Consider the following 20,046-nt stretch of genomic DNA (forward strand, 5'->3'; position numbering starts at 1 on the left):
AGCGGGGCTTCAACATTTGATTAAGGTGACTGAACTTTTCTTGCTCTCCAAGGGGCTGATTGGACCTAACCATGGCAGGAAAATGCAGCACACAGTGAAACACGATCTCTGCTGGAATATAAAGTACTCTTCATTTAGTCAGGTCAATAAGATGCCAAACAGTCACAACCACAGCCCTGCACACACACACACACACACACACACACACACACAAACCACACACACACACACACACTCAGTAGCAGATAATACAAGGAATAGTCATGCCATTAGTGATTTAAGTTTTTTTATTGTTTGTCCTGAACTAGAATGAGCCGTTCTGTCTGATTCTGGTACACACTGTATTGTCGCTAAGCTTTAAATGGAACATCAACTACAAAACAACTAGAAACATCACAGCACACGGGTATGAGACAGACTCATTGACACACACTCACTGATATCAAACACAGTCAGAGCTCAAAGGCGACTACAGACACACACACAGTGACGGAGAGAACGTTTACAGTACACACAGGCATGCAGTGAAACAATACGCAGACGTGGGAGACTGATCTACGACTACAGTGGTCTCAGAGGAGGCTAAAAATGCATTAAAGCTTTCATACTGTACTACACTTGAAATAAATAAAACACTGTATCGACACTTACTCAAACGTGTTAGTGGGAATGTTTCTAAATGCTGTGATTGCTCATGTTGCAGATACCAAAAAGCAACCAAGTCAGGATGCACTACAGAGGAAAATCAAGCCATCCCTGCAGTTTAATAAGTGCATATACCCGTTTTAAAACAACCCAATCACCAGAATAAATGTTGGCATTGAACGTTTCTGTTGAGTGTAACACTTGTATGTTGCCGTGGTTAACGTTTGGTCATGTTTAGGCACAAAAAACACTTGGTAATGTTTGGGAAGAGATCATGTCTGGGCTTAAAATACCCAGCTGTGGTGCCACAATGAAAACTGGAAATACCTCAATGTCTCGTTAAAAAAAATGCCAAGTTTTGGTGGCACAATCACCAGTGGAAAAGCTGCCAATGTGTTGCTAAAAACATCCAGTTTTGGGTGCACAGTTACCACAAGAAATGCCATGTCTTGCTAAAACAAACTGTGTCCTGATGGCACAATAAAATGCTGGAAATGAGGTTGGTGTCTCCCTAAAAAACAACCCGTCTTGGGTGCACAATCACCCTTGAAAATGCCACATCTCACTGAAAACACCCAGTTCTGGCAGCAGAATCAGTGTTAAAGATGCCATGTTGTTTTGCTGAAACACAATGAGCTCTGATGGCACAATTACCACAGGAAATGCCACGATGTCTCACTAAAAACACCCAGATTGGTGGCAGAATCGCTGCTGAAAATGTTATGATGCCTCACTAAAAGAGGCCTCTCGCCATTCACCATCTCCACCAGCTCCTGATGACACTCAGCTGATATACATGTAATCAGAAATCACTTTAGAAACGCTGATATGATAGTATGAAATGAAACGTACAATTGTAACAAATCTGTGTTTTACAGAAACACATGCCAACATTTTCTTTTTGCGACTGGGCTGTTCGAATCAATTTCTCGTTTTTGAGACATTGAAAGAAAGTCTTTTAAGTTCAAGTAGTCGTTTGAGGCTTAAATAATTAGTTTGGGTTCAATGGCAGAGAGAAGTTCGTATCAAATCTATCCTCCTGCCTCAGTAACAAATCTGAAAGTACTGGCTGGGCGATTTGAGGGGGCTCTTGTAGCTGGCTGTGTCCTGCTGCGTGCTCTGGCTGGTTGTGGTTTTCTGCAGGTTCAAAGTGAAGGACGGGGTTGTCTTCTTCGACTCCGGCTTGCTGCCCCCCTTCGCCTGAGGCTTGTTGGATGTTGCCGCGGGCCCGCTGTTGGCAGGCACAGCGGCCGCGGATTTGGCGGTCTCAGAAGACCCAGTCTTTCTTGCGAGGGGGCTCAGATAGATCTGCATAGTCACTAAGTGAAGTGGTGAAATGAGGTGAGGAGGGTGAGTGAATAGACAAGAGGGGTGGTTGGTCAGCGGGAAGGGTTGGAGGTCAGGTAGTGAGGATATTTTAAAAAATATGGGTGCAAGGGGTGAGGGGAAGGCACACAAGTCATGGTGAGATGTGAGAAAAAATGAAGGATAAAATAACAGCCCAAACACAATGCTCTAAACTTTTCCAGTTATTACAGATAAGTATATTGTTAGGGATGAATCCTACCTTTGCAGTGTGTCACACGCCTCGTCCCTGCATAGAAACAACACACAAACACAGAGCTCACACTCACATGCAGCAAACAACACCGCTGTCATGTCAGTCTTTTGCAAAATCACTTTCTGTTTTTTACAGAGGCTCAGTCAGCAGCTGTTTCACATTCTTGTTACGACGCTGAATGCTGCCAGAAACAAAAAAACAACTGCAGGGAAGCAGGGAGAGTGCTCACTTACCTACATTTACTGCAGCCTCCCTGGGTTTGCTGCTGTTATAATGAGAGAGAGAAAGGATTTGAAATGGAGACAGAAGAGGACACGAGGAGGAGATACAGTGACACAGAAACAGAGAGATCAGTTTCAGGTTGACTAAACACTTAAACATGCTTTCAGCTGGCTTTGAGAATGTTCCCTTTGTGGTGTGGTGTGAGGTCTTCTCACATGAAACAGGATGTTGGGGTTGGAAATAACCTTGATTTGATTTTAGAGATTTGACTCTGACTTGATCGGCCAGGAATAACTAGGTCACCCCAAAATCAATGGATATCCATACTATGTGGTTTGCAAGCAGTGTGTGTGTTAAAAAACACTGACATAAATTAACAGGAAGAGAAAAGAAAAAGATATATGACATAAGATTTGACTTTATAACGATGGACAGCACAGAAGTTGACCTGTGTAATAGAACAGCGTCTCACCCTTCTGAAGGCTTCTTACAGGAGGAGGCTGCAGAGGTGGGTCGTTTAGCATCCTTCACACTACCTGGTGGGCTCCTCACACCACTGGAAGGAAAATAATGGCTCTTATGTCTTTAAGCTTTTATTTTTTAAACATGCATTCAGTTTAACAGTGTAAACTTCATCCTCTTTATTACTGTACCTGAAGCTCATAAACCAAATTGTTTACCCAAATGTGAATAAAGTGACTTCAGCCACTGAGATGAAGAAAATGAGATGTGTGGTTTGAGAAAGTGCAATTTACTGATGTCACAGGATGATTGGAATTAAGGTGGTTTAAACTTTTACAGTAAGATTTGTTTTCCACTGTGTCTTGGTGGCTTCTTTGTGTGCAAGTGCCGTTTTTTTTCCCCAAGAGAAAACAATACTTAAAGGGAAATTTCGGTTTATTTCAACCTGTCTCCTATCGTCCTAAATTTGTTTCAAGTGACTAGTGACATAACAATAATAGTTAGCATGTTAGCCGTTAGCCTAGATACAGCCGGGGCGCATAGTAGCGTCAGACCTGTTAAAACGTAAGTGAACGGGCAACCTTCAAGTGCAAAGTTAGTCCACTAAACAAGCTTTTTTTTCCACAAAGACCGCCTCATATCATTAGGATAAATGTCAGAGAACATATAGAAAACGACATGTAAACGTGTTGTCTTACCTTACCGGTGTGCTGCCATGTTTGTTTACCATTTAGCTCTGCTTTCCAAAGCGCGGCCGAAATATAAGAACAAGCAGCAATCTCATACCGTACCTGAAATCTCTCGAGAACAAGCAGCAACAGCTGGAAGGCAGAGATTTTGCAGAGTTTGATGGCCGCCCTTATTTATTTGAGCCAGAATACACTGACGAAGAGCTTCGTGAAATTGAAGAACGGAGGAGGAGAGAGAGAGAGGCAACAGGTAGAGGACGAGAGAGGAGGAATGGCTGCTGCAAGGCTGCGTAGCTCTGGAGATTGGTGGTGTACCTGTGAATGCTGTGCCCCAGTGCCCACAGAAGAGGAATGCCTTTGTTGCAAGGAATGGGACCGGTTGCAGCCTTATTTTCAAGGTCTGGATGTGACCGAGGACAAGACACCTCCACCTGGAGTAGTATCCAGCTGGGCTTTATCTAGAGCTCGCCAGATATATTTCGGCCATGCTTTGGAAAGCAGAGCTAAAGGGGTACCATAACCATGTTATTAATTACAAAACGTGCACGCAGAAATAGTAATGTTTGTTCAATCATTGTGTTTATAGACTTTACAAACATCAGATTAGTCTAAATGGTGATATAGTGACATGAAAAATGTGATATATATAAATATATATACACACACACACACATATATATAGCTAAACTCTGCTGGTTTTCTACCCAGAAGTATTTGTAAACAACAAGGTGATTCCCTCTATTGCTCTTTTAGAGATTATTACTGTGACAGACTGCTCTATATTGTGTGTCCCTCTTGAGTTGCCGTAGGGCAGAAAAAGTTTTGGGGTGACATTCTGCTGTTTAAAGGGGCTTGTGCATGTGTGAGAGTTTTTTGGGGTGTGAAGCAAATAAATGGGCAGCAGCTGCTGTTCCAACTGTTACACCGTCTTCCGTCCTGTCTATTGTTTTATTAATCAATCCCAGGACGCTTGATGACATCACAATCCTGCACAATGCATTTTTGAGAGGCTTAGGATGCTCAAAAACTTGAAAACATTATTCAAGAAACCTGGTACCCACATTCCTCTCATCATTTCAGACATATTTCACATTGGTTTCATTGACTCCGCCCACCTGGAGGTCAGCCATTTTGAATTTTGTGCTTTTATCGTGTGTTTTGTACAAACTTTATTGGACTCCTCCCACAGGTTTGTCTTACTTGTTTCAAATTTGGGTGGTATAAACTAAATTGTGAAAGATTAGACAATAGCTCCAACGGTGATGTCATAGGTTATGTGACAACGTCATTTTAGGCACTTTGCAGCTATGGAACTTTATGAAACTCCTCCCAGAGGATTCGGCTGATCCAACTCAGATTTGGTCACTAGAATCTCATGACCTTCACCATGCCAAATTGAGGTGCTTGTCTGTTTTCGTGCAGTGGCGTTGCTGTGGCAAGATGGGCAGCTTGCTCTGTGCCATGACACAGGAAGCTGTTGTAACTTGACGTTATACAGTCCAATCTGCCCCAAATTACACACGCTGGATATCACTCCAGTGCAAATTCAGCATTATATTGATAATGAAATTATCGGTTATCTCATTGCAAAAGGGGATTTCAAACCACAAACGTTCAGAAATAATTCCTGAAAAGCAAAATATTTAACTACTATAAATTCAGAGGTATTTTATCAACATTAACATTAAAGTACTTGATAAACCTATTATGTATTACTGATGTGCGTCTCAGCTGATTCTTACTTACATACTTTTTAATTCATATAAATAGTTTTGCATTTAGTTCCACACAGTGCATATTCTGTACTCCACTGTTCTTGATCACAATGAAATGTTGCTGTAAACTCTGAGATAATCTTGTGTTTCTACAGGTGCGATGTGTCAGATGGTGAAATGTGAACGTCTCATGCATTAATTTAAACACATTTCCTCGGACTGACATATTTCTGGAAGCTGTGAGAATATAAAATAAAGTGCTGTCAGTGCTTGGCAGCAGACATGTCCCTGTAATAATGAACCCACTGAGGTGGTCGGTGGGTTGCTGAACATGTTTTACTTCAAATTTATGTGAGAAATACCTGTATAAGACAATGAATGAAAACAGATGTGGCCGCTCACGGCAGGGGGAAGCAGTTGAAGGCAACACACAGTGAAGAAAAAAGCGATGCGGACGTCAGTGTGAGTGAGAGAGGAAGACGACAGAAGGTGAGATTAATTAGTGGAAATAAAAGGTGAGATGAGAGCGGAGAGAAATTAACCATCGCTGCTAATGATGATGATGATGGTGATGCCTCTCACTTCATCCTAATATTGAACGGACAGCCTTAAGTGAATGGAGATTTACCTCTCTGTGTGCAATTATATCAGCATACTCCAGATATAGCAGCAGCACATTAAGGCACCACAGAGACAGACTATCAAGCTCTCTAACTAATGCTACCTAATGGCAGCATCATTTGAAAGGTAATAGAGAGGAAGAGCGGAGAATGGTTTGCTGCTTTATTGCTCTGAAATAAAGGCGAGTGTTTGGAATAATTATTGTGAATCCATGTGCGGTGTTTCTTGGATAATGGATGGTGTCTGCTGATTGCTTTTGCACATTAAATAATGACAAGTGAAGCCTGAGATGTGAGACTGACGCTTCATTTTAAGCTGCTTCATTAGAACTGTATTACATTAATACTGTGTGTGTCTGAGTGTGATTCATGACGAGTGCTGTCAGAGATGAGAAGAAGAAGTGTCACTGTGATGTTTTGTTTTTCCCTGTTGAGAAATCAATCAATAATTTTAACCTTTTTGTTTTACTGCACAAATGCTAATAAAGAACTTGACAGCTCTCTCTTCTACTCAAAATCTTAAAAACATATTTTTAAAAAATATATCTTTTAAATGCTTGTATGTCAGCCTCATGAGATTGTGTCCTGCCTGCACACTGAGCAGCAGCAGCAGCAGCAGCAGCAGCAGCAGCAGCGTTTACCTGCGAGGTGGTGTTGGGCTGTAGTTCCTGGCTGTGGAGCTGGAGGGCAGTGTGGAGCTCTTCTTTAGGGAGGCAGCACTGGAGGTCACCATGGGCGGTCTGGAGGGCAGAGCCAGAGACACTGGTCGGGCTGCAGACACACACACACACACACACACACACACACACACACACAAAGGGTAAAAGGGGGAGTTTATGAACTTTCTGTTTGTGGTGAAAAGTAAAGAATTATTAGGACATGTTTCCTTATGTTCAGGAATATTTGTCTTTGAATAGATACAGAAACATGATGAACTACTGACACCATATTTTTTGATGATTCTTAACTAATGACTGTGGGTACAAAAATCATGTTAACATTATGAGTCGACTCATAACCTACTGTATATACAATATTTATAAAAGTTTTGGTACTGAACTGATTAGTCACTTAGTCAATCAGAGGCTTAATTAGCAACCATTTGATAGCATGATGAGTGATTAATCATTCCAGTCACTTTTCAAGCAAAAAAAGCTAAATATTATTTATGCCTAACATACTTTAGAACAATGGTCCACAACCTTTTTTCTTGAGGGATCCCTTTTCTATCACTGGGTAAATTGACACTCCCTGACTAAGTGACATATTTAATGGATATTTCATTTCATATTCAATCCATAACAGTAACAGTACAAAATAACTGATAAGCTGTACAATTAATCTGAAGAGTGATCGCAACAACTGTGAACACTAGGGCTGCCACTAATGATTATTTTCACTGTCGACTAATCTGTCGGTTATTTCTTCGATTAGTCGACTAATCATTTCATCAAAAAATGTGTTAAAATGTTGAAAAATGTCGGTCTGTCTCGCCCAAACCCCAAAATTACGTCATCTAATGTCTTGTTTCGTACTCACGCCAAAGGGTTTTAGTTCACTGTCACGGAAGAGTGTGTAAAGCTGCCAATATCTGAACATAAGAAGCTGCAGTAAGAGTATTTTCAGGTACTTTTATAGTACTTTTCTATGAAAAATGACTCAAACTGATTAGTCGACTACTAAAATAGTCACCGATTATTTTAACAGTCGATTAGTCATCGATTAGTCGACTAATCGTGGCAGCCCTAGTGAACACTGCATCAGAGATCAGTTTTACTGATATTTTTAGTAACTTTTTATACATTTTTAAAAACAGTACCTAGTAGGTGCTTTTTAACAAAGTCGGTGTTTTCTTCTCCCTGACACTTGGCCATTGTTCTGTTAGCTTGTTTGTTATTTTAACTGCACACATTTCTGATGCCGGACACCACCACCATGCTTTTACGAGTGAGATAAAATTATGTTTTCAGTAACAGTCGAGGCTTTAAATGTAATCATTTCATTTCGTTTTCTTTACAGAAATGAATGAAATGCTGAGATATAGGCCTAGTGTGTACTTTTTAAAAGTTTTCTTACACCGTTTAAAGTCAAAAGGGGCTTTGGTGACCTTTAGTGGGGGTCAGGACCCCCAGCTCGGACTGAGTTTATGACCACCTTACATCAAATGATCAAGATCACAGGAGTGCATCATGACTCAGGAAAAACTCTCATGATTTCATTGTGACATTGGAAGTTTGTCTGTGTCAGTGAAATCACTTACAAAAATCTTTGGTGTAAAGCCGACATTTGTTTTAGCATCTCATATGCGAGTTTTTGCAACTTTGTCATACATGACTGTTGAATTAATATCTTTAGGTTTTGGATCACTTTGGGCTATTGAGTAAACTGTACTAGGCATTTTTCACTTTTTTTCCTGATGACTTATGGAGCAAACAAACAATTGATTAATTCAGGGAACAATTGAAAGAATAATTGGTAATGACAATAACTATGGTTTGCAGCCCTAAAAAGTCTCATCTTTGCCAACATCTTCAAATTTAAACATGAATGTGTCAGTACAAAGATGTATGCTAAACATACAATAACAACACCAAAGAGTGTTGGCCAACATACAATGATAATTGTCACTTATGAAAATGAATATTGGCCAATAAAATTGCTCTCAGCAGATTCCTGTGGTTGCACTTGAGCCACAATAATCAAAACCGGTTTAAAGTGGAATAAGACACGTTCTTTTGCTGTAATTTCCCATTATGAAGTAAATGTTGATTGCACAATGAATAATGACATCATCAGCATTTAGATTGGTGTCCTATAAGCTTCACTTTAAATATGTAATTTTGGGGTACAGTTGGTGTGTTCCATTTGCAGTGGGAAGTCAAAATTTCTGAGTCTGCAGTCGGAAATTTCAACTGGAACGCCCCCTGCAGTCAGATTTCCAACTCGCAAACCAAGATGGCTGCTCTGCACGTCAAGATTGGTCACTGATACACACATAGCTTGTCCACCTTCTATCTGTGGACATATAGATTCAGTGTTTGTATGTACATAATACAGTATTATGCATTGTTATCAATGCTAACATTGCCTAACCTGGCTAGAACTGGTACTGCTAACAACAACTTAGTTTTCCAACCTATTGTACTGCAACTTAATCAACTCAGGTTTGACATCATTCTCAGCTTGAACCTACAACTTTGGCTTCATTTACGGCACAAAGAAAGTGCATCAACCAAAACAAGAAGAGGACAGCACTTGGTTTTCCCCGACAGCTATCAGTAGCTATCACCAGTTACCAAAGAGTATCAGTGTAAGTTCTTTGCAGTTACCATCCCCAGGAGTGGAAATGGTGGACAGTGGAACAACCAAAGTAACTTTGGAAACGGTGGTAGTGAGGATGCCAGAAAGCGCTCTGGTTGTCTTTGAGACAGCAGCGCCAAATGAAAAAAGAAAAAAAAAAAATGCTAACTTTAATTATTTCCTCATGAAAATGTAGCACTGACGACTCCTTAAAGAAATCAACGTCTCCTCCAATAGTCTACATAACAAAAGCTGTACACACTGAGACACCTTAAATCCTCAAACTGACATGTGGATAACTGTAATAATCCACAGGTAGATCTTTGCTCACCTTTTGCGCCTGGTGCTCTCCTGCCAGCAGCAGAGGCTGCAGCTGCCTGGTGCTCCTCAGAGATGTTGAGCCTCTTGAGGACGTCAGCCAAAGCCATCTTCAACAGCTGGATCTCATCTTCCTGCATCTGCATCCTCTGCTCCAGGTAGGTCAGCCGGTCGGCAACGTCCAGGCCACTGGCTGCCGAACTGCGGTCATCTGGAGGAATAATACAATACAGGATGAGAACTAGATAGATAGATAGATAGATAGATAGCGTGACATGTTCATGCCAGGACACAGATTATGTTGTTTGTTATGCTTTTCAGCCACATTACATAAGCAGTAAGTAAACTCACAGAGCAACAGTTAGAGCTTGTTAACCAACCGAGGGTGAGTGACATACAGTACATAACCACACACACACACACACACACACACACACACACACACAGAGGCAGAGATAGGTGCCAAGAAATGTGCGGTTGACTCATATTGAAACCATGCGACTGTTTGATAAGCGAAAATCTTGAGTATGAGAGAAAATAATTTTCCAGTCACAAAGTAAGACAGCGCTAGTCAAGTGTATGCTCACTAAAAAAATATTTGATATATCTGTGAATAACAAAAGTACTTCCACATCCAAATTTTAGCTGATAAAAACATTAAACTTTAAAGTAGCCTATTTATTTGTGAAATTTTACTATAAATGTTTCTTATCTCTTTTGGCAACAGTAAATATAATCAGAGAAAGGAATCTCTTTAATGTCAGCTCTTTAACATCCCATGATCATCCCTATGCAGCAGAAATCAAACTAATGAGGTCACAGCACAGCTGGTCACCACACAGCAGCATGTAAACAAAGGTCGCACAACACATATCCCACAACCAACTATTATTTGGCTTTCAATCAAGTTCTACTCAGTATTTTTCTTTTCACTGCTGACAACCCTCAGTCCTGCACGGTAATAGTTTAGAGGAAGATACCATAGGAGACACTGGAAGCTGATGAGCAGTCTGGGTGCTTCTGCTGGCCGATTGGGCCCTCGTCCACTGCACCAGACGTCTTCCTCCTCTTTCTTTCCTCTCGCGAGCACACTCTCTCGCCCCTCTTTCCTCCTCTGGCTCCAGTGAAATAGGCCGGCTCTCCCTCCATCAGATTCTGATCCACTGGCTGGTGTCCACTAAGATCTCATCTCCTTTACTCCACTTATGTCACACACACACACACTAACACACACTCAAAGAGCAGCCGTACTGGTGTTTTGCTTCTGTCCGCCTCTGTTTACAGCATCCACGCAGTATTACAATATCTACAGTATGTTATGATCCTCTCACAGTCCCTTGGTGGTCGCCTGACACGCTCTGGGACGCGATGATGTGTATGACAGCGCTTAAAGCCCTTTTGCTCAGGGTGTGTGCTTACATAAAGGTGGGGGTGGGGTTGATAATGCTTAAAAACTCAGTAGTCGTCCAATTCAGCCTAAATTGTCTGTGCACGTGTGTGCATGTGTACTTGCATGTGTGTGTGTGTGTGGGTGTGCAGACTACAATGATAATCCCTCAGACTGAGCCTCTTTGACCCCACCCCCACACATAAGCCTCATGTCACTATGAGAGATGGAGACACAGAGAGGAAACAGCAGAAATAAACCTGAAATGTGGCCTGGTTGTGTGCTGCGCCGCAGTAAACATCTTGTTCATCCATAGAGTTACAGAGGTTACAGTGCAGGTCAGTCTGAGTAATAGGGAGGATGAGGAAGAGGCCAAATAAAACAACAACAACAACAACAACAACAATGCTTTACTGTCCTTGCAGAGGGAACACCACTGTAATGCAGTAATGTAATGAAGCATTATTTCCCAGCAGTTTTCAAATCAAATTGATTGTGAGGAAAAGAGATCACTTGCACAACCTTCGAACTTGTGTGAGTGTTGTTGATTCCCAACCTAAGATTGTGGAGTAGCTCCACTAATTTGAAAAATTAAATTCTGATTTGATTATATTCCCATATGCAGTCAGATATAATACCTGAACACCATGTGTCATAATAAAGAGTGTGAAATGTAATATCTCCGTTGAAACAGTTAAAGTTCTGGATATATGTTAAAAATAGATGGATAAATGGCAGCGATATTAAAATAGTAAATATAATGGATAAACAGAGATAGTTAACTCAGAGTAATGGTTAAAAGATTAAAATAGCTCAAAGTAATGGATATACAGTTGAAATAACTAAAATTATGAGACAAATTGCAGAGATAGTTTGTTAAAAAAATAGCCTAGTTGCTAAACAGTTGAAATAATTAGGTATAGTAATAGATAAACAGTTTAAATAGTAAGCTAAAAGTAAAAAGTAAATGCTTGGAATAGTTAGCTATAACGTATCAATAAATAGTTGAAATAGTCAATCAAACGTAATAGCTAAACAGTTGAAATGGTTAGCTAAAAATAAGAACATGTTAAAATAGCTAATACATAAATGATTGAAACAGCTACAAGTAAAAGCTAAACGGTTAAACAGTTAGCTATCAGTAATAGCTAAAGGCTTCAAACAGCTAGGTAAAAGTAATCAATAAACAGTTGAGATCGTTAGCTAAATGTAATAGCTAAATGGTTGACATACTTTGCTAAAAGTTGTAGCTAAACGGCTGAAACAGTTAGCTAAAAGTAATAGCTATGGGGATGACAGGGTTAGCTTAAAGTAATGGCTACATAACTGAAACAGTTAGCTAAAAGTAATAGTGAAACGGTGGAAAGAGTAAGCTAAAAATAACATCTAAGCGGTTGACAGGGTTAGCTTAAAGTAATAGCTTAACAACTGAAACAGTTAGCTAAAAGTAATAGCTATGGGGATGACAGGGTTAGCTTAAAGTAATAGCTACATAACTGAAACAGTTAGCTAAAAGTAATAGCTAAACGATTGACACAGTTAGCTTAAAGTAATAGCTAAGCGGTTGACAGGGTTAGCTAAAATAAATAGCTCAGCGGTTGACGCCAGTTAGCTAAAAGCAATAGCTGAATGGTTGAAAAAGTTAGCTAAATCTAACAACTAAGCAGTTGACCGAGTTAGCTAAAATAAAAGTAATAGCTAAATGGTTGACAGGGTTAGCTTAAAGCAATAGCTAAATGATTAAAACAGTTAGCTAACAGTAATAGCTGAACGGTTGAAACAGTTAGCTAAATCTAACAGCTAAGCGGTTGACCGAGTTAGCTTAAAGTAATAGCTAAACGATTGACACAGTTTGCTAACATAAATAGCTCAGCGGTTGACGCCAGTTAGCTAAAAGTAATAGCTGAATGGTTGAAAGACTTAGCTAAATCTAACAACTAAGCAGTTGACAGAGTTAGCTAAAATTAAAGTAATAGCTGAACGGTTGAAACGGTTAGCTTAAAGTAACAGCTCAGCGGTTGACAGACTTAGCTTAAAGCAATAGCTAAATGTTAGCTAAAAGTAATAGCTGAACGGTTGAAACAGTTAGCTAACAGCTAACAGCTAAGCAGTTGACAGAGTTAGCTAAAAGTAATAGTAAAACAGTTTAAATGGCTAAAAGTTAGTTAAAATTAAGATAAGATAAATGGTTAAAATAAATTACATAGCTTAAAGTTATGGTTAAGTGCAGCCCTTACAACTCCATGTTGATGTATTAGTCTTGTGGAAGTTTAATTTAACAGACCTAAACAATGACAATTCAACCTTCAGCCTATCTACATTTATATCATGAATAATATCTGTATCTAATCTAATCTAATCTAATCTAATATCTATCTATAATCACTTGATGTTGATGAAGAAGTAGCCTACTTGAGTTCTAGAGATGTGTAAGTTGTGTCTGACCAAAAAGGTTGAGGACCTCTGAACTAACCTGTTGCCTGATGCTGTGATGTCTATAAAGTTTAGAGTTTAGTGTCTAAGTCTGGAAGCCTGCTGTATAGTTTTTCTAAGATGCATATTCATGTTAAAATCTCAGTTCTTAGGAAGATGTAACCCTCTGGATATATTTGTGTCCCCTCCTGACAGAGCTGATCTGCTGTGGGCGACGACTCTCAGTGTAATCACTGGAGCATGCAGCCAGCAGTAACAGTAATCTGTCTCTCATGGAGAGTTGTGACTCGGTGTAGGCCAGTGATTTCCTGTTTCCCCTCTTGTCCTGGCCGTGACAACATCCTCGTGCCACCTCCACACACCCCATATGGGATTGGGATTAGAATAGCACATAATCCCAGTGCTGTAAAAGGGAATTAGCAGCCCAAAGCTCAATCTCTGCACTAACTCAGCTATACAAAGAACAGGCAGGCTCCCTGGACGCCTTTCATGCAAATGTGAACACACAAACAAGCACATGCACCATGTCTATCTCTGTGCCTCTGACTCACACACACATACTCACACACGCACACACACAGCCAGGACACCGCTAACAGTTTCAAAATTCATATGCCTATTATACATTGTGGCAGAATGAAAATACATGGAGGCATAACTCCTTCATAGAGAAGCAGCGGAGTGTTTTAATCTCTGCTCGCAGATGGTGTTTCTTGAATGAAGGAACAGCATCTGTCTGCTCATATCAGCACCCTGCATGCTGACACATACAAGCCATGTGTGCACAAGCAATCCCTCATATATTAGTCCGCTGATATTAATATCCCCGAGGGAACAGGGCATTTCCCTAAATCTGCTCAGTCGAGGCACATTCCATCACACCCCCAGTTTGACTGTGTGGCGTTGGACAGGTGTGCCGGACTAATGTTTAAATTTAACTTGCCAGTTTAAATAAAGCACTGCACAGGTTGAGTGAAAATCAATAGTGCAGAGAAGTCAAAGAATTCACAATGTTTTCAGGCTGGTTTAGTACAAAGTGTAGTCAATATTTCTTTACTCTTGTTGGCCTGTGAGGTCATGAGCAACATGCCCGACCAAAGTGTTTTCTGTCACTTTATTTTCGAGAGCTTTAATAATCCCAATTTAGACAGTATTTTCATTAAAAATAGTTTTTTCCCCCGTGTGTGAGTAATATGTTAACCCTTCCCAGAGGGCAACATGTTGAAACAACATCGGTTTAGTCTTCATTTGAAACTCAGTCAGATTAACATAATTTAAATTAGATTTCAATCTTTGAGAAATAAATGCAAAACATCTGCATTTATGTATTTATTTTGATATTTTATATTATTTTCTGGTGAAAAATCGGAAGAACAAACCTGAGCAAACTCACATATGTATGCACAACCAGTTCGTGATAAATTGCAGGAAGTGTACATCTTTCATTGATTACAAGTAAAGATGAATTTCCTGCATACAGAACACCATAGGTGTGGATTTCAGGGGGCATGGGGGTCGCATCTCCCTCAATATTTAGAACAGGTGCATTTGTCCCCCACTATAAAAATATTAAAGTAGCAGAGGACTTTTTTTTACACCATAAAATTTTTGTTTTACGCTCTAAATTTTTAGTAGAGGATCCCCAAACGTCCCATTTGATATAACACTTGCAATTTGCACCTAGCAGATAATTTGCATTTTATTTGCATATGTTTTTAGTTAAACATCTCTGAGAATTCAACTTTTAAATCATATTTTTCAATGCTTTGAGCACCAAAATCCAACCAAATAGCATTTACCTCAGTTGAACGCGGAATATTATTTGTCAGTTGACTGAACTGACCCTTTAGCATCTTAACTGTCTCATCTCTCTACCTGTCATGAAGTCAGTGTCAGGCGCCAGCAGGGAGTCACTGTGGTAGCTCTCCTTCAGCGAGGGCCGCCTCAGCAGGCCGTGGGCCGTCTCCTCCATCCCCAGGCCCTGGTCCACCAGCTCCTCCATGTGTGTGTCCCGCTCCTCTATGCCTGCTGCCATGGCCCTGACAGAGTGTGTCAGAGTGATCCTGTGTGCTCCGACTAAGTCTTCTCCGCTTCACCGCCGGGCTAATTCACCTTCCCTAAACCACCAACACCACCTCTTGCTTCCCCTCCCTCCCTCTCCCCCGCTGTCCTGTGAGGAGTGTATGGAGGGTGATGTCACTCAGAGGACAGATTAAGGACCTGGTAAGCCATCTGAAGCTCAGGGAAGGACAAGACTATGAGAGAGTAGGAGTCTGTAGTGTGTGTGTGCATGTGTGAGAGAGTGCTACAGTGTGCAGACAGGGGTCAGGGAGGCTGCAGACTGGGAAAACACCATCATGTCACATTAAAGGAATATTCCCTCAAAATGACCATTTGTCAGCCTATATCAGCTACTCTCTCTGTGTTACACTACATTTTTGAGGAGTTTTTCTTGCAGGCCTTCACTGAACAAAGAATCCAAAAACTGAGAATATTCTTGATGAATTGCAGTCACAAAACATATTTTAACAAGAGCAAAACTATATCCAAACATCCATTTACAACCTGTCTATCTGAAACTGATCTATGCTCTCCTCAAAGCCAGACTCCATTGACAAAAACAGTATGTTGCTGAACACAGGAGCTGCTGGTCTACTGCTGCCTTGACTGGTTAGATTATTGGCGTTATTGTGTGACTTTGATGTTTTAAAGGGTTAGTTTGGATTCACTTAAGTCACACAAAAACAAAAACTAGTAACTGGTCAAGGCAGCGATAGACCATCGGCTCCCATGTTCAGCAAGGTAAAATTACTGTTTTTGTCAATGGAGTCTGGCTTTGAAGAGAGCATAGATAAGGGTGCTTTCAGACCTAGAGTTTGTTTGCTTTGGTCTGAATCAGGGAGTAATTTGTTTCAAAGTTGTATAATTGCCTAGAGTTGGTTTGTGTTCTTTCGGCAGCATTTACAAGAGGACCAAAAATCCAGGAAGTAAAGCAAATGTTGAAGAAGAGTACACTTGCAAGATAAATGTGACACTTTCTAATGTCACAATGGAGGGACAACTACGCAGGTTGATTTTAGCGCTGCTCATCGTGGACTATATTGCTGTCATTGTTCATTTTAGTCAAAGCATACAGTTTGAAAACGAGGCAAACGCGGCTCCAACTAGAAAACAATGTTTTGATGCATTGGATGTGCTGAATGTGCATATTAAGGCAGTACAGGAGGAGGTGCACATTAATAATCCTCCAGGACTGTAACATGCTCATGTTTAACCCAAACAATGTGTCATGTGACTGCAGTTGCTTCACATCCAGGTCGAACACCTTCTCACCACAAACCAACTGCACCAGAGTTCCTTTGGAACCAGACCGAGACCACCTCGTCAAGAAGGTCTGAGTGTGATAGCTGTGCTCACACCTGCCCAAATGTACTTAGGGGGCAAACAAACTTGGGTTTGATTGAACCGAACTGAACAGGGCAGGTGTGAAAGCACCATAAGTTTCACTTTTAGGTCAGTTGCCCGTGGGAAAGGGCTGTCTGTTACTGAGCATACAACTGGATAATTGAGACTTGGATTACAGTGCACGAGTTGTGAGTGTGTGTAAACGGATGTTTTGATATAGTTTTGCTGTTGTTAAATGCACTCCCCTTTGATGTCAATTCATGAAGAATTTTCTCAGTTTTTGGATTCTTCGTTCACCAAAGGCATGGGAGAAAAACAAATTCAGTGTAACACCGGGTGAGTAATTGAGGGTCCAGTGTGTAGAATTTAGGGATATTGGCAGAAATGGAATATAATTAAACAAGAATGTTTCGTTGAGTGTATTATTACCTAAGAATCGTTGTGTTTTTGTTATCTTAGAAAGAGCCGTTTATATCTACATCAGAAGCAGGCTCTCATCCACGGAGATGGCTATACCGCATCACAGTTTTGTTCTACAGTAGCCCAGGACAGACAAAGCAATCACTGGCTCGAGACAGGACCATTTACGTCCTCCCGTAGGCCACCGTAATTAGCAGCGACAAGCCAGATAGTGTTGGAAAACACCAATTTTTAACTTGAATGAAACTGCTTCATTCAATATTTTAACCGGTTTAAATCACCAGGTCTGTTTGTTTTAAGGATGAAGAGACCTCTGGGGATAATTTGGCTCCAGGTAAAAACCTCCTGAACGCCTGAATCTTTAGTTTTTAGAGAAAAGGGTGAGCACACATTAGCAGGTGCTGGGTAACAGCCCACCTCTGACCAGCCAAATAGCTTTGGAGAATCGATTTTTTAAAGTGACACTAATTTATTCAGTGTTTTTACTGTTTTAAATCACCTGGTCTGTTTATTTACAAGAGGAAGAGACCTCTGGGGATAATTTGGCTCCTGGTGAAAATCTCCTGAACAATGAACACTAAAGGAATTCAATCGGGAGTTCACACTTGGCACATGGGAGAAGTTACAGCTGGTTGCAAACTACAATCCTCACCACTAGATTTCATCAGATCATTTGAGGGGGTGAATTACTCCTTTAAGGGCCCCAAAATAACTTCCTGAGAGATAAGCTGTATAACTCCTCTCTGGATACATACCCCTATTGCTTCGAGAAGCGAACGATGAGTAACAATTACTGACCTGTGTGCTGAGAAAACACAGAAAAAACACAGCAGGGTGGGACAATGCAATTTGCTGTTGCACGCAAAGTTGCAGACAAGCACACAATTACATTCCCAAAAAGAGCTTACATCAGGCTGCCATCCGGTGTGGCCAGCCCTGGTGCACTGTAAGGATGATGAGATCCTGAGATTAGGGAGCAGAACTTGATTAATTACAGTCATCAAGAGGACAATAAGCCGGACGTGGTAATTAGACCAACAGAGAAAGACAACAGGAGCAGATGAAAAGCCAGTTAGGCGATTGTGTCGAGGACTCCCCCAGCGTAAGCTGCCTTTCTGTCTATTTTGCATTCGCTGGATTGATTCTTTCACCAGCAGATGCTTCTCTTTGCTGATCTGTCAAAGCTTTCTGGCCTCGTAGCGGAAGTCCTCCACCTCCCTCTGACTGTTAAAAAATTGCTTTGCAGTGCATTTCTTCTCCTGATGTTTCACAATATCATACACTCTAATGAGAGATGGTGACGCACTGGAGACCACAGTGATCAATGTAAAGTGGGTATGATGCTGTATTAGCTGTAATAAATCACAAGCGGCAGTTTCACCTTTCGCTTCCTCTCATTAATCCTCATATTTTTCTCTTCACATTTATTTCGTCCTCTCGCTCATTCATACTTCCTGTTATGTCTTAGTTGTCGTACAGCTGCAGTACACTAATGGTGTACGATGTTAGCACATTAATTATAATCTTGTTTATTGTTGCTGTTATTATTAATAATGCATTCACAGGACAGAATATGCAGCCCAATTTGGGAGGAAAATAAGACACAATAACAAACATTGGTTATATAAATAACAACAGGAGAGAAATGTTACAGAAATAATAAATTAAGATGTGGTAGAGAAAAGAACGCACATTTAATGAGTATAAATAAGACTTAGTTCAGTGTGTCTGACTTTTGCTCATTATTATTCAAGATTAATTAATTATTAATCTCTGCAGTATACATACACGTACAGTACTTACCTGTATATTAGATACCTGTACATACTATGCTAAACCTGCACTAATGAACAGGCATTTTCCCAGGTGCTATCATTTTTTGTATTTAGAGTTCAGGCCCCAGTTCGAGTGACGATTTAGTTCCTTGTCTAATTTTATTTTAGCTTGTCGTATTTGCGCCGTTGGGTGTCCATGTGTTGTTTGTTTTGTGATTCATGTGGGACTTGGCTGCTAAAACACTGTTATTTCCCCTCAGAGTTAAAAAGGTTCTCTCTACATTTCTATCTATCTTTCTCTGTTTCTCTCTGTCTGTCTATTTCCCTGCTCAATCAGACATACAAGGGTGGACAACATGTTGGCTGCTGTTACTTGAATTAAATGTGAAAGAAGTTGCAGTAAGAGCACTTGGGGTAACAAAAAAAAAAGAAGTAAGGGAGGTATTTAGAAAGGACAGTTCATGTAAAAATATAAATGTAGTATTCATAACTATGTTTTTTCTTTACTTTATAATCACCTGAAAATAAGAATTGTTGTGTTTCCGTTACCTTAGAATGATCCGTTTATAGCTACATACAGGCTGCATTTCAAGGAGACTACATCATTGAATCCCACTGAAGGACCTCTGCAATGTCAAGGATCCTTCGAATTCTACCGAGGACCGAGTCCTTCCTTCAGAGAATGTTCAAGGATGTATGTGTGTATCCTCAGCGAGCATGAAGTACCCACAATTCTTCAGGGCGGGGCTCTTCATTGAACAACACTCGTTAGCCTGTTCCAATATGTGGTCACTTAACTTCTACATGTCCGTAAATGTCCGTATCACCCAAGCCACTGCTAGAGGAGATGACACAATGCCGATTAAGCCGATCGGCTCCTCTAACATCTCGCGGTATTTTTCAATATATATCATTTTTGGTTTGCATGTCGACCGGCGACATTCCCGCGCTGGCGCACAGGAAATGAAGGGCAGGGGGAGGAAGAGCAGGGAGTCTCATAGCAAGAGGTAGAGCGCAGGTAGAAAAAGAAAGCAACATGGCGGAGAACCCAAAGAAGCGGCCGAGACACGGTTCAGAAGTGGATCCTACCACAA

The 20,046-nt window shown here is 40.7% G+C and overlaps 2 protein-coding genes across 4 annotated transcripts in view; one reads left to right on the forward strand and one right to left on the reverse strand.

Annotated features, from left to right (window-relative positions):
• The window catches only part of LOC125897313 (vascular endothelial growth factor A-like), a 341,071-nt gene that overhangs the window by 257,433 nt on the left and 63,592 nt on the right, over positions 1 to 20,046 (forward strand). The gene's annotated exons all lie outside the window — the stretch shown is intronic.
• On the reverse strand, positions 303 to 15,387 carry LOC125897299 (echinoderm microtubule-associated protein-like 1). Of its 3 annotated transcripts, none has more exons than XM_049590530.1 (7): positions 15,228 to 15,387; positions 9,546 to 9,743; positions 6,556 to 6,685; positions 2,901 to 2,984; positions 2,440 to 2,468; positions 2,213 to 2,239; positions 303 to 1,964 (listed from the first exon to the last, which is right to left on the reverse strand). In XM_049590530.1, exons 1-7 carry the CDS (start codon positions 15,385 to 15,387, stop codon positions 1,690 to 1,692), a joined length of 903 nt encoding a protein of 300 aa, XP_049446487.1. In that variant the 3' UTR covers positions 303 to 1,689. The 3 variants fall into 3 exon arrangements, with proteins under 3 accessions (XP_049446487.1, XP_049446486.1, XP_049446485.1); XM_049590529.1 differs by lacking the exon at positions 15,228 to 15,387 and adding an exon at positions 10,513 to 11,788; XM_049590528.1 differs by lacking the exon at positions 15,228 to 15,387 and adding an exon at positions 10,513 to 11,788 and having other exon boundaries at positions 2,440 to 2,471.

The sequence above is a fragment of the Epinephelus fuscoguttatus genome, linkage group LG11 (assembly GCF_011397635.1).
Source record: "Epinephelus fuscoguttatus linkage group LG11, E.fuscoguttatus.final_Chr_v1".
In the NCBI taxonomy this organism is placed as follows: domain Eukaryota; kingdom Metazoa; phylum Chordata; class Actinopteri; order Perciformes; family Serranidae; genus Epinephelus; species Epinephelus fuscoguttatus.